Raw genomic sequence first — 14,787 nt, 5'->3', positions numbered from 1 at the left:
TTTGTCTCATCAATGCAATGTATATTTCTGAAACCAAATTTTTTAAATGGATACTTACTGATGGAAGAGTAAGTGTCTTGAAAGAGCCTAAAAGCAAAACAGGGAAGAAAATAGAGTCATAATTGGAATATGATGATATAATACAAAACTCCCAAGAATCTCCTAAATACTCTTTCAGATGTGGAAAGAATCATAAGCTTACAGAATCACAAACTTATTTGGCCAAAACAAAACAATTTTATTAAATCCCAGAACACCTGAGAGATTATTACATATCCTTGTGCCGAAGAATTAAGGAAAGTGGAGCCAGACTTAAAAGGCTATCTCAGTGGGTGAACCCCCCCAAAAGATTAGTTTAAGTTCTGCTTCTCTTTTCCATTATCATTTTTGTTGTCATTGTTGCTGCTACTCTTGTTGCTGCTTTCAGGTTATACACATTTGAGGGACACTTCAATCGGTGTTGAGGAAGAACCTAAGGTTTATTTCTTACGTTCTCAGACCCTCATGATAAAAGAAGAAAAGGAAGGCATTAGTCATGTCAGGGGTGAGCTGGGACTCATAACTGACTCACTGGTATTAGAGTGAGGCAGACTTTTTTTTCATGTAAAGTTTCTAAACATAGGACTTCTAATTTAACTCATGCCAATTTCTCACCAGATCTAATTATTTCAAGGGAAAAAAAATGTTTCAAGTTAAAAACAAAAGAATACTTATCCAAAGTTCCCATTTAAGTGACATGAGTTCAGAGGTGGTGACAGGTCCTCACAGTTCCTTCATTTAAGAAATATTTGTGAATATTTAAGAATTTTTACCACAATGACAAGACAGGCATGGCCCCCATCCTCCTGGAAGCCACATGTGTCTACCCTGTAGGAACGGACAGACGCCAGAGCACAGCACAGTACAGAGCAGGGGTTAAACAAGTGGCCTCTGGAATTAGACTACATCAGTTCTAAAATGAATCAACCATGTGCTCACCCCATCCTTGAAAAAGTTACCTGATTATCCAGGCTCCATTTTTTCATCCATAACATGAGCAAGCTAATTAATAATAGTACCAATCTCACAAGGTGGTTGTGAAGAATAAGTACGTTGATATCTGTAAAGTGGATAGAACAGTGTCTGCCACACAGGAAACGCTTCATAACTGTAAGTCATTATAGTGCCAGAAAACCTGAAGAGCTATCCACTGGGGATGTCAGCATGCCTCTACAGCAAGGTCTTCAAATTGTTATAATGGAGCACTGAGTCAATTAGGACATATTACCAATGTCAAGTTAGAGGATCAAGTCACATATATGTACTTTCTCAACCAAAATATTAAATATTAGAAAACCTTAATTCCTTAGTTTTGCTCAACTAGAAGAAATAAAGCTAATACATGTCCTGCCTGCCTACATCCTTATAAATGGTCTTGCACAACCCCCGATGTGCGTACACCCACTTTGAAGACCACTACCCCAATGGGCCTCCATGAAATACAAATATGTTTTCAGCAGCAGATAAGCAATTCATCAAAATCACTTATCCCCTAGCAAAGATCAGTTTATCCAATAACTGTCGCCATAGAAAGCAAAGAGCAAGACTCTTAAATAATAGGACAAAGGACAAAAAGTGTCTTGAAAAGGAGAAGAAGGAGAAACAACTGAACAGATATAACTCGACATGGAAGGGCTGCAATAAAGATAGGGCAGAGACCACCTCAGAGGGATCAGGGGAAGGCACCTAGAGAACATGATGCCAGAGTCTAGGGTTGTAGGATAAAGGAAAATTAGCCAGATGTGAAGGAAAGGGAAGAGCTTCCAGGCAGAGCAACAGCAAGTGCAAAAGAGTGGAGGTCAGCATGAGTCTACAGAAGCAAAGAGCTGGCAGAGAGAGGATTATAGAGATGAGGCTGGACCAAATCATAAAAGGCCTTTTACACAGTGTGAGTCCTTGCCAGGATCATTCCAGGTTCTGCTGCTCTCCCAGCATCCTGAGTTAGCATTTGTCCTGAATCTTTTCAGAGCAGCAAAATATCAATATGAGATGGGTTTAATGTGCACAAGATTTAACTCCGAAATACTATAGTCATGCTTTGGGAATATCTCAACTTGTGGGAAGAAACATCTCATCAAGTTCTTATTTTTAATGAGATGGGCATATTCTATACTGAATTGAAGAGAAATTGAGAAGCCCTATGATATTGCAGCAACTAAGTTTGGTGAGACATTCAAAAGCACCATAAATACAGACAATTTACTGGACAAGTTTTGTGTTGTAAAAATATTTGCTGAAGGGAGTCATGGTACTCTCCAGGCAAAAAGACAAACCCTGTAACATATTTGAACTGAAACATTTAAATAGTTCAATATGGGGGAAAAGATGGAATTGAGAATATCCTTCACACAGCAGAATTTACTCTGATCTTAACACATACCTCAGCACATGTGAAGAGAGTATGTTCTCAATTAAAAATATACCAACAATGAACAAGTGAAATTTGAAATTAAAAATAACACCATTTACATTAGCATCCCAAACAAAGAAATACTTAGGTTTAAACCTAACAAAACGGTTACAATACCTATATGAGGAAAGTACTCTGATAATTGAAATCTAGGAAGGATTAAATAAATGAAGGGATATTCAATGTTCACGGATAGAGAGACTCAATACTGTCAAGACGTCAGTTCTTCCCAACTTGAGCCATAGATGCAATGCAATCCTAATCAAAATCCCATAAAGTTATTTTATGGAAATCAACAAACTGATTCTAAAGTTTATGTGGAGATGCAAAGGACCCAGGATAGCCATTACAATATTGAAGGAGAACAAAGTTGGAGGATTGATGCTACCAAGTCTAAAACTTACCGTAAAGCTATAGTAACCAAGGCAGCGTGGTACTGGCAAAAGACAGGCAAACTGATTAATGGAACAGAAGATAGAGCCCATAAATAGACCCCTACTAATATGGTTGAATGATCTCTGACAAATGGGCAAAAGCAATCCAATGGAGCAAAGCTGTCTCTTCAAAAAGTAATGCTGAAACAATGGACATCTACATACAAAAAAAGTGAATCTAGACAGACCTTACCCCCTTCACAAATATTAACTCAAAACAGATCATAGACTTAAATATAAAATGCAAAACTATAAAATTCCTAGAATATAGCATAGGAGAAAACCTAGATGACCTTGGTCTTTTTCGGTATAACACCAAAGATACAATCCATTAAAGAAATAATTCATAAGCTGGACTTCATCAAAATCAAAAGCTTCTGCTATGCAAACGACAACATCAACACAATGAGAAGATAAACTACAGATTGGAAGAAATATTTGCAAAAGACACACCTGATAAAGGACTGTATTCCAAAGTATGCAAAGAACTTTAAAAACTCAACAATAAGGGGCACCTGGGTGGCTCAGTCAGTTAAGCATCTGACTTCAGCTCAGGTCATTATCTCACAGTTTGTGAGTTTTAGCCCCAAATCGGTCTCTGTGCTGACAGGTCAGAGCCTGGAGCCTGCTTCGGATTTTGTGTGTCTCTTTCTCTCTGCCCCTGCCCTGCGCGCACAGGCACTCGCTCTCTCTCTCTCTCTCTCTCTCTCTCTCAAAAATAAACATTAAGAAAATGTTTTTAATAAATAAATAAATATTTTTAAAAAATAAAACTCAACAATAAGAAAACAAATAACTCGACTAGAAAATGGGCCAAAATATTAATAGACAACTCAGCAAAGAAGATACACAGATGGCAAGTAAGCATAAGAGAAGATGCTCCACATCATAAAGAAATGCAACTGAAGCAATAAGATACCAGTACGCTGGTATCAGTCATTGACAACATCAAATGCTGGCCAGGATGTGGAGCAACAGGAGCTCTCACTCACTGCTGGTTTGCAACGCAAAATGATACAGCCACTTAGGAAGACAGTTTGGCAATTTCTTACAAAACTGAACATACTTTTACCATATGATCCAGCAATCACATTCCTTGGCATTTACTCAAGAGTTGAAAACTTATGACCACACAAAAATCTGCACACAGATATTTACAGCAGCTTTATTAATAATTGCCAAAGCTTAGAAGCAACCAAGTTTCCTTCAGTCGGTGAGTGGATAAATAAACTGTGATACATCCAGACAATGTAATATTATTCAGCTCTAAAAATAAATGAGCTATCAGACATGAAAAGACATGGAGGAACCTTAAGTGCATATTACTAAGCCAAAGAAGCAATCTGAAAAGGCTACATACTATACAATTCCAACTAAATGACAGCTGGAAAAAGCAAAACCATGGATACAATAAAAAGATCAGGTTGCTGCAAGGTGGCATAGAAAGATGAATAGGCAGAACACAGAGGGTTTTCAGGGCAATGAAAATACTCTGTATGATATTATAATGATGGACATATGCCATTATATATTTGCCAAAACCCACAGAATATACAATGCCAAGAATGAACCCTAAGGTAAATGATGGACTTTGGTTGTTTATGATGGGTCAGTGTAAGTTCATCCTTGCTAAAAAAAAATATGTACCATTCTGGTTAGTGATGTTGATAATAGGGGAGGCTAGGCATATATAGGTACAGGGATAATAAGAGAACTCTGCCAAAAAAAAAAAAGTCTTTATTTGAACGTTCAAATTGTCTGATCATTCCATTATATATATTTGTATAAATTATATAAATATAAATATATATAAATAAAATATTATACAAATAATAATATAGTAAAACCTTGGTTTGCGAACATAATTCATTCCGGAAACATGCTTGTAATCCAAAGGACTTGTATAATTTCAAGAACCATTGGCTCGGTTGTGATCATGTGACATTCGGGATCACGTACTACTCCTATTGTAAAACATCGCTCATTTATCAAGTCAAAATATTTTAGAAAAGTTTGTTCATCTTGCAGAACACTGAGAAAGAGTTACATGCAATCCAACGCTTTAATGTATATATAACGGAACGGTGAAAATACTTGAATGTTCAAATAAGTTATGGATTATAACCTACTGAATAAAGAGTCAATGTGCTCATGCTGCCCTATAAGTAAATAGATTAGTGAAAGAAGAAGAAAAGGTTCTTCTTTACCATAAAATTCCAACTAATAAACACAGAAGGAATCATGGAATTAGAAAATTTCACAACTATCACAGTAATAATTGATTCAGCAATAATCATCAATCTTGTGTGTGGGAGCTGGATGAGACTCGTAAGAAATAATGAGCTATTGTTGTCCTAAACTACTAAGTTTTGGGGTGGTTCAATCACAGAAATGGATGACTGAAATACTCTTGAAATAAAAAGAGTAACTAGCAAACCTCTAAAGGTATAGAGTCAAACACAATAGCCTGTAGCCATAGTGGTTATTGAAATGAGCAACTGAAATGTGCTACAAATACAAAATGCACCCATATTTGTAAGACTTAAAAAAGTAAAAGTATATAAACTATCTCAGTAATGATTTTACAATGACTACATGTTGATAATATTTTATGAATTACTGGGTTAAACAAAAAATATTAAAATTAATTTTTTAATTAATTTTTTTAAGTTGGACTCCACCCAGCATGGAGTCCAACACATGGCTCAAACTCATGACCATGAGATCAAGACCCAAGCTGAAATTAAGAGTCAGACACTTAACTGACTGAGCCACCCAGGCGCCCCTAAAATTAATTTCACCTCAATTTTTTTACCTTTTTTTTAAAGATCTTATTTTTAAGTAATCCCCACAGCCAACATGGGGCTCAAACTCACAACCTCAAGATCAATAGTTGCATGATCCACTGACTGAGCCAGTCAGGCACACCCCCCCCCCCACTTTTTTTAACCTTTCTAATGTGGTTACTAGAAAATGCTATTACATGAGTGGTAGCACCATACTTGTATTGGACAACGTTGGTGTAGAGGATGGAAGACTCACATTTTTGCTTAGAAGCAATAAAACAACGAACGGGTCTGACTGCATACAACTTTTAAGTTTGGTGAATAAAATAATAACAGATACTATTTATAGTGTTATAAAAGCATTACATATTTTAGCTGATCTAATTGGCATCATAACCTTATTAAGTATTATTATCCTTCTTTTACAAATGAGAACCCTGAGTCACAGAGGCATTAAGTGACTTGCCCAAGGTCAAACAGAAAAGAAGTAACAGAGCCAACATTCTAACACAGGCAGGCTGCCTCTTGGATCTGAACTGTAAATCACCACTCTCGGGGCATCTGGGTGGCTCAGTCAGTTAAGTGTCTGACTTCGGCTCAGGTCATGATCTCGCAGTCCCTGCATCAGGGACTCTGATCAGGGACTCATAGAGCCCTGCATCAGGCTCTCTGCTATCAGCTCAGAATCCGCTTCAGATCTTCTGTCTCCCTCTCTCTCTACCTCTCCCCCACTCGTGCTTTTTCTCTGTCTCAAAAATAAATAAACATTTTTTTTAAAAAATCACCACTCTCAGGACAAGAACAGCAGCTGTACCTCTGTTCTTTTACCCTGCATACCTTTGATTATTGTAAAGGTTCCCCAGCCTAGAGAGCCTCTTTGTGCACATTATCACCACTCAAAATCTCCATTACCTGGGGCTCCTCTCCTCAACTCTATGCTAGTCATCAGAGAACCTGGGGATTCTCTTTCATCCATGTTTCTCCCAACCCTTAGAGTCACGCTATAAGCACTGAAGTAGCAGAGCTAATTTTAAAATAATTCATGTTATACAAGAACTTCTGAAAAGGAAATAAAAACTTGAAAATTTCCTGACTCTCATAACACTTCCTCACACTAGTTTTGATACATTTGAGGTTAATTTCAATTTCTGAAAAATCCCTCTTCAAAGGAAAGTTAAATAATCACATCTGTCTATGGTTGGGATCCCAGGGAAGCCAACGCTGAGATGGTGATTAAAGTGCAAGGGTTTGGGGAGCTCCGGGGTGGTTCCGTCGGTTAGGCACCCACTCTCGATTTCTGCTCAGGTGGTGATCTCACGGTTGTAAGATCGAGCCCTGCTTTGGACTCTGTGCTGGGGGTGGAGCCTGCTTAGGATTCTCTGTCTCCCTCTCTCTCTGCACCCACTCTCTCTCACAATAAACTTTTTTTTTTTTTTAAGTGCAAGTGGTTTTGTAGGGAGTGCTCTTGGGATCAGCACCTGGAGAAGGGAAGGGAAAGGAAGGAGACGGGACAGGGGAGAGAGGGAGGCAGAGCTACAACGCAGGCTCCAGAGGTGTCACAAGTGAGCTCAGGAGCAGCCATGATCCTTGAGAACTGTCCTGAGTCAGGGGGAGGGGACTGGACACTCACCCAAGGAGGAGTGCCCCTGGGGCAAGGTGATTCCCTTTACCACAGCCAATTCCCAAAGGGGGCTGGCTGTGAAGGCAGTCTGTGGCAACACTGACAGTAGCTAGAGGGAATGAGTCCTTCTTCCCTGAAAGGCTCCATCTGGGAGCATGCACAGCACAGCATCCACCACAATATCCCACATTGGAACAAAATCAAAAAAATTACACTGCAGAAAGCAGGGCCCCAGCAAATCAGTACCCTCGATTATTGAGAGGTATTTATTTTTCATTACTTTAGAATAAATCATCAGGGTTGACTATTTTGTCAGCCAGTGACTTGGAGGAAACAATGTGCTTCCTTTGCATCATGGACTAACATACAGTCTACCTCCATCACCACCAGATTTACAAAGACCCTGTGTGTGTGTGTGTGTGTGTGTGTGTGTGTGTGTGTGTGTGCGCGCGCGCGCGCGCGCATTAGGGCAAGGGGCGGGGGATTTATTTTTATCTAAGTGTGACACCAAATAAGGAGAAAGTAAAAAACAGCTGTGAATCTACAATCCAAATAAATCCAGTAAGTTGATTAATTGGAGGGCAAGCATTTCAGCAATTCAAGACAAGCTACCAACCCCCTCCTTTTTTTTTTTTAATGTAGCTCTTTTGGTCAAACTTTTGAGGGGTTTTCTCATTAGAGAAAAATTGGAAAAGGATGTTGACTGCATGCCTGGGTCCCACTACTCTGACACATAAGAGTGTCTGTGTACAGACCCAGGAAAGAGCCAGAAACAGAAACTGCCCCCAAAAGCTGGAGTGTAGGGGTAGAGATGTCCCACCCACCCCTGATTCTGACTGGATTCAGGGAGTGGCTCAAAGGATGTGTAGAGAGATCCAATTTAAAGCCCACTCACTGCTCTTGTGTGTCCTTATTAAAAGGTCGACTTCAAGTACTTGACATTTTTTTCAACATGTTGTGTTCCCTCTAAATTTACAAATGCAGCTTGGAATTTCCTAGGCACTTACTAAGCCTTATGTGAAAGTCCTACATTCTAGAAATAATTTACACAGTCAAAACATAAAATTGGGAGCAGAGTGGTGGGAGTGTAGATGAGGAATAGTAATCTCTTTCTGTACTGTTGCTAGCTTGAAGATTAAATAGAATTTGCAAATTGTTGTGACCACTTCTGCTCCCTTTTAGCAAGTTTCCATTCAGACATGGGAAACAGTCCCCACCTCTTAAAACACTGCATGGCACTCTTTTAAATCAAAGACTAAAGATCCGCTCTGTTATGTGAAGTCCTTCTCAATATTATTGTAGATAAGTCTGTAAAACTCCGGTCATTTTTGTGTATAACCAGAGTCGATCTTTGAACCCTTTCAGATGCTTTCTCCTTCCCATCGCTGCCGAAGCCACTCAAAAGAAACCTTGTTTTAAGGCTTCACAATTGGCACAAGCCTGAGAGCTGGCCATTTGATTTACAAATAGAGTCCAGCTATTTTTAAGTTGTGTAATAAGCATACACAAAAACTAACCTTCCCTTAACTTTTTAAACACACTCTATAATACCATATGCTGCCTCTTCTGACATCTGTGCTCACCAAATAGCTCTGCAGAGAACTGCTGAAGGGAAGGGGTAGTGTGTAACTGGAAATCCAATTGGTCCAGAAATATTCTGTATGGAAAAAAAAAAAAAAAGAAATAGCTTTTCCACTATATGTGTGTGTGTGTGTGTGTGTGTGTGTGTGTATAATACATGTGTGTGTGTGCGTGTGTGTATACTTTTTTTCAACTTGTTCCCATTAAATTTACAAATGCAGCTCAGAATTTCCTAGGCAAATATATGCCTGCCTTAGTATTTACAGCTTAATTATTTTTGGCAACTCTCTGCTATTGAGGAATATATAGTAATAAACTTAAGTATATCACTTTTTTAGCTGAAAACTTTGACCTCTTTACCAAGTTATTACATATTCTCAGTATTCAGCATTTTCTTTGTTCACAGACTGTGAGAAATGGGGTTTTCAACTCCAAATCCGTGGAAGACAAAATCTTAAAATATGCTTCTGCTTCACAGTTTAATGTCACTTTAAGGTTAAGTAACTCTTCAGTGAATTCAATTTATACAGAAAAGACAAGCATTTCTAGTAAAACAAAACAAAGCAAATCTCTTTTGGTCCCATATACACCCTTTTAATTTTTTTTTCTCTCCTGCCTCTCCTTACTTACAAACATCTCAATAAACACGAGTTTCATAAATGATGTTTTGTTCCATTTAGACCACTGAGTATAAACAGGTCGAACAAAACCCACTAAAAGTAAAATAAATAAAATGGTACAGTATAAACTAAATGTTAGGTGCGATACATATGAAAAACCAAGAGTCACACAAGACTCTGGGCTACTAAATGTACAGGGCACTTTTGATGTCAGGGTTAGCAAACTACGGTCCACAGGCCAAATGTTGCCCACACCCACTTTCATACAGTTTGTGAACCAAAAATGGTTTTGCATTTGTAAATAGCCGGAAAAAGAAACAGAGTAATATTTCATGACGCATGAAAATTATATGAATTCCAAATTCAGTGGCCATAAAATTCCATGAGGACACTCATTTATTATGCAGTCTATAGCTACTTTGCCTCTACAAAGACAAACAACAAAAACCATAAGGCAGCAGAGCCTATCATGTTTACCATCTGGCCTTTTACAGAAAAAGTTTACTGAACCCCTATGGTATAATGCTCCTTTTAGGGAGATTTCCTCCTTTCTCAAGGGATAAGAAATAAGGCCCACTCGAAGTCAGAATCGAAGTGCCTCGGTGGCTCACTTGGTTAAGTCCAGCTCTTCATTTTGACTCGGGCCATGATCTCACGGTTCATGAGTCCGAGCCCCAGCCGGCTCTGCACTGGCAAGCAGGGCTTGCTTGGGATTCTCTCTCTCCTTCCCTCTGCCCCTCCCCCACCAAAATGAATAAGTAAACTTAAAAAAAATTCAAAGTGCCTTCAACAGAGACCTGGCCTGATGCCACAGCGTGTGCTCAGAAGGGTGGCATTGGTACTAACATCTGATACTAGGAAATGCTGGGTACGACACAGCTAACATTCTCCAGTGTTTAGCATGTTTAGCCAGCTAACATTCTCCAGTGTTTAGCCAGACACTATGATAAATGTTCTAAAGAAGTGCACTAAAAAAAGAAAAAAAGAAATGGGTAAAATTAATTTTAATAACATATTTTATTTAACCCAATGTACCCAAATATTATCACTGAACATGTAATCAATATTAAAAATTTATCAGTTTAAAAAAATTATCAGTTTTGTTGCACTTTTTGGTATGAAGTATTCAAAATCCAGTATTTATTTCATACTTGCAGGCCATCTCACACAACCCACATTTTAAGCACTCAAAACCCACGTGTGGCTCGTGGCTACCACATTGCACAATGCGGCTCTGAAGCACTGTTTCATGTAATACTCACACCAATGCCCTAAGGTAGGTATTGTTATTATTGCCATCATTCAAATAAAGAAACCGAGATTAGATGAAATGAAGTGACTTGTCCAAGGCCACTTAGGTAGTAAAAGGTAGTGCACAGGGTTCAATTCCAGTGTGGTTCCAGAGCCCCCACTCTGACCCACTGTGTCTCCCAAACTATACAGAACAGACCTGGCTATCACTTCCAAAATATTAGTCCAAACGAAATCTCATGTTTCGTCCCTGCCCCTCCTCTGTAGCTTAGTACACTCTTGTGTTAGTATTTGAACACATCCACTCTTTCACCTTTCCCCTCTTATCTGCATTGTGATTACCTCAAGCCCCCATGTAGCCCTGCAGAAGACCATCCCTCTTCAACCCAACATTCATTTGCAGCATTCATACCATACTCCCCCTTCCCATGCCCAGGGCAGACACAGCTAATCCATCCACTCTATTCCAGTGAACCCAGACTTGACCTTGAAACCATCAATATGACACTCCAAGCAGCCTCTACCATCAACTCAAGATGGCACATGAAACGAAACCTATTTTGCTTCCCCTTGAGGAGCCAAATATTTACCCTACCCAATACTGTGCCATGTACAATTTGATGCCTAATAAATATTTGGAATTCTCAAAATAGTAATGCCCTGTCTTAACTGTATTCCTAAGAAGATTTAACAAGAATTTCAGCGAAACTTAAATTTATCATATTAAATCATTTCTGCCAGCTACATTTTCATAAATATAAATTCCCAATATTGCCCTGCTACCAACAACTATCAAGTACTCTTAAAAAACATAACTCCTTATTTGTGTCCAAACTCTTTACCACTCTGGTTTTTAGATTAATTCATGAGCCATTTTCTTCAGAACTAAAGACCCAAGGACCTGCCCACTACCTCCCTACCCAACTCCCCCCATCAAATTTTCTTTGGCCAATTTCACCCTCATCCTTTCAAAGGAAGAAAGTCAAGTCATGGAATTTTCCTAAGAGAAATGAAGAATGCAAGACATAGAGCAAGACCAGACCCACTATAATTTCCTTCTGATTGTCAAGTTTTGACATTGCACCTTTGGTATGATGATCATCTTAGCCCAGACCAAGAGATGATATATTACAATTCCACTTCTTACACTGACAACCTCATGGCAATAATAAAATAACTACCCCATCCCTTCGAGCTTCAAGTAAAGCATACTACCACCATAAATACCCCTTTCTCTTCATTCTCCTGTGCTCTCTCCCCCAATACCAACACAAGTATTAGCCCTTGCATTCCAACATCCCACAATCCAGCAGGGGCCCATTTGGACACCACCAGCGAATATCTCCAATTCTGCACTTCTTTCTCCAATAGGCCACTACTTATAATGTATATCCCCACTTCCTATGAAGAGATGACCAGATGTGTACAATTTAGAGGCAGGTCTTCCTAAAACTGTATTTCAATTTTATTCCTCATCTCAAGTTCATCCCTCAAAATATTTCTTTCCTTATCTCTTTCTTGCATCAAAACAAAAAGTACAAGTCTTTTTTTTTTTTTAATGATTAATCCACTTACCTGTGCTCCTGATCCTGATCCCACCATTTCTTATCCATGAATTATCCACCCGTCCCCTTTTGCAGCCACCACTTTTACCTCTCTACTGTACATTTTAAAAGACCATCTACCTCTCTCCTTTAAACCATCAAACTTTGGTAAGAGTAGCCTACCCTCATATTCTCTCACCACCCTTTTGTTACTTAAAACTAAGCTTTTGATTCAACTTAAAACCATTCACTTGAGGATCACCAATGTTCTTTTTTCTGTCTTTGTCTTTTCTTCTCTGACCTTCTGGGACAGTTGGGACTATTAAAACTTTCCTTTTTTGTAACTTTCTTCCCTTGGCTTCTGAAACATCTTACCATCTTCAATCTATCCCAGTCTCTGGCTGCTCACTGTTTGTCCATTTCATTGATTTATTTTCCTTCTTCCAAGCTTCTATCATCAGTCTTGTTCCATAGGCTTGTCTCTCTTGTGCATCTTACATGTTCCCACCAAGACTTCGAATATTGTCTGCCTCTGTGAAAACAATGCCTTAAACTCTCTCCCTAGCTGCAATTTCAAAACTATCTGCTGTACATCTCCCCCTGGATGTCTCCCTAAACTTTAAAGCAGAATGTAGCATCTTTTCAGAAAACAGACACACAAACCTCTATCTCCCCATGACTACCACTCCCAGCCATCAGCTCTTTCCTCCAGCACACCCTTCCCTCCCCTAGTATGTGAAATGACTGTTCCCACTAAATGCCAAATATATCAGCAGAAGTAGAACATTTATGAATGGGCATTTGTATAGCTCTGGATGTAAAAGGTAATGGTACGGGACACAGGGTCACACACAAGAAGCACTATTTACAAACCACATTGAATTTTTTATACAAAAAAGAAATAAAAATTCTCCAGCCTTCTGCATTTTAAATATTATATGTTATGTTATCCTTCCGGAGTCTCTGAACCTCCTCTAATCCTTCCTTCCTCTTATTCCCCAATCGCCCCCATTCATTCATGCTCAGATAGAGCAAATAACCGATAAATAATAAATTAATGGGGGGGAAATGTCATCGGGCAAACAACTGGTTTCAGCATTGTAAAGCCCTCTTTACAACATAAAGGATCAAACGGTAACCCAGCCCAAATTCTTACAGGATCTGATTTCTATTTCCACCACAACCCCTCCGTGAGTCACTGGAGGAGTGACTCATTTCGTGTTAGAAGAGGAGCAGCACATGTTTAACTTGGAGTTTTAAGAATCAGTATGTTCACTTTCAGCTTCACTCAGTCACTGATTCATAATCAAACCCCAAAATATGCTTCTCTACCGCATAAAATGAACCCCAATGCTTAGGGATGGGGGTTGCTTGAAAGCAAATACGGAAGTCTAGGAGGAGACTTCTCTCAGCCAGCCATGAATCATCCTAGACTTGCAAGGGCATGTCTCTCACCCTCAGGCTTTCCAGCACTTACTTGGTCAGAAGCAATTCGTGAGATGCTGAAGACGAGTCATTCTCATTTTAATTCTCATTTTAATCAGTTGTGATGACTGCTTAACATAAAGTTTAGATTCCTGGACCTTACCAATGTCTTGAAGGAGTGGACATGAGTCTACTTTTTTTTTTCAAGACTTTATTTTCAGGTAATCTCTATACCCAACACGGGGCTCAAACCCACAACCCCGACATCAAGAGTCACATGCTCCACCAGCTGAACCAGCCAGGCACCCTGAGTCTGCATTTCTAATAAATACAACTCACACTTGGAGAAAGCCACAGGATTTAGTGTTAGAAAGATCTATGAGGCTCCTAGCCCCACCCCCACCCCCTGTAGAACCATTAGTCCATAAAGAGCAACTCCACCTTGAGCTGAAATAAGAAACTTGCACAAATACGCAGGTAAGCATTTTAAAACTCCTTAGCTAGCCTTATTTTCTTCCATATCAGGAAAATCAACATTTGCAAATACACCCTAGGTCTTACACACAGTTCTCCATATGTTAGGCCTTCCGCAGAGCTCTCCATGTGTTAGGAAAATTTCCTAGAGTATAATGGAAATAGCACTGGACTGCAAATCTGGGGGCCTGTGATGTTTTCAACTCTTGGTCAAGTCACCAAACACCATGCCTTAGTCTCCTCAGCCATAAATTGCTGACTGAATAATTTATGAATTGGCTTATCTCAGAGGTCCCATCCAGATCCAAAATTCTGTGAAGCTCCAAGTAAATTAGGTGGAGAGCTAGCATTTCATTGTGATTCTTCAGATCCAGATTAGATTTCATTAGATCCAGGACTAAATCACCACACGCAAACGCGACAATAATTTTACAGCAAGGTGACTGATGCAACATTGCACCAATACCCCAAAGTAAGGCAAACAAAAAATATGCCATGTTTTTTCAGGCAGTATAAACCAGCAAATTCAGAACCAACAGAACCGACTTCAAAGTCAAGCTTTACTATTTACCCTGTTAACTCCAGAAAGTTATTTCTCCTCT

The 14,787-nt window shown here is 39.2% G+C and overlaps 1 protein-coding gene across 7 annotated transcripts in view; it reads right to left on the bottom strand.

The window, feature by feature from the left end:
* The window catches only part of CD109 (CD109 molecule), a 168,080-nt gene that overhangs the window by 113,250 nt on the left and 40,043 nt on the right, over positions 1 to 14,787 (bottom strand). For all 7 annotated transcript variants that reach the window (XR_009263074.1, XM_058734482.1, XM_058734481.1 and 4 more), the window contains one exon: positions 59 to 87. Coding sequence is in view for 6 of the 7 variants with exons in the window: in XM_058734482.1 (XP_058590465.1) it covers positions 59 to 87 (29 nt within the window). In the remaining variant the exon portion in view is untranslated. The remainder of the gene's footprint in view (positions 1 to 58; positions 88 to 14,787) is intronic.

Source organism: Neofelis nebulosa, chromosome 6 (assembly GCF_028018385.1).
Source record: "Neofelis nebulosa isolate mNeoNeb1 chromosome 6, mNeoNeb1.pri, whole genome shotgun sequence".
Classification (NCBI taxonomy): domain Eukaryota; kingdom Metazoa; phylum Chordata; class Mammalia; order Carnivora; family Felidae; genus Neofelis; species Neofelis nebulosa.
The sequence above is the reverse complement of the archived record's forward strand: the minus strand, read 5'-3'. Positions and strand labels throughout refer to the sequence as shown.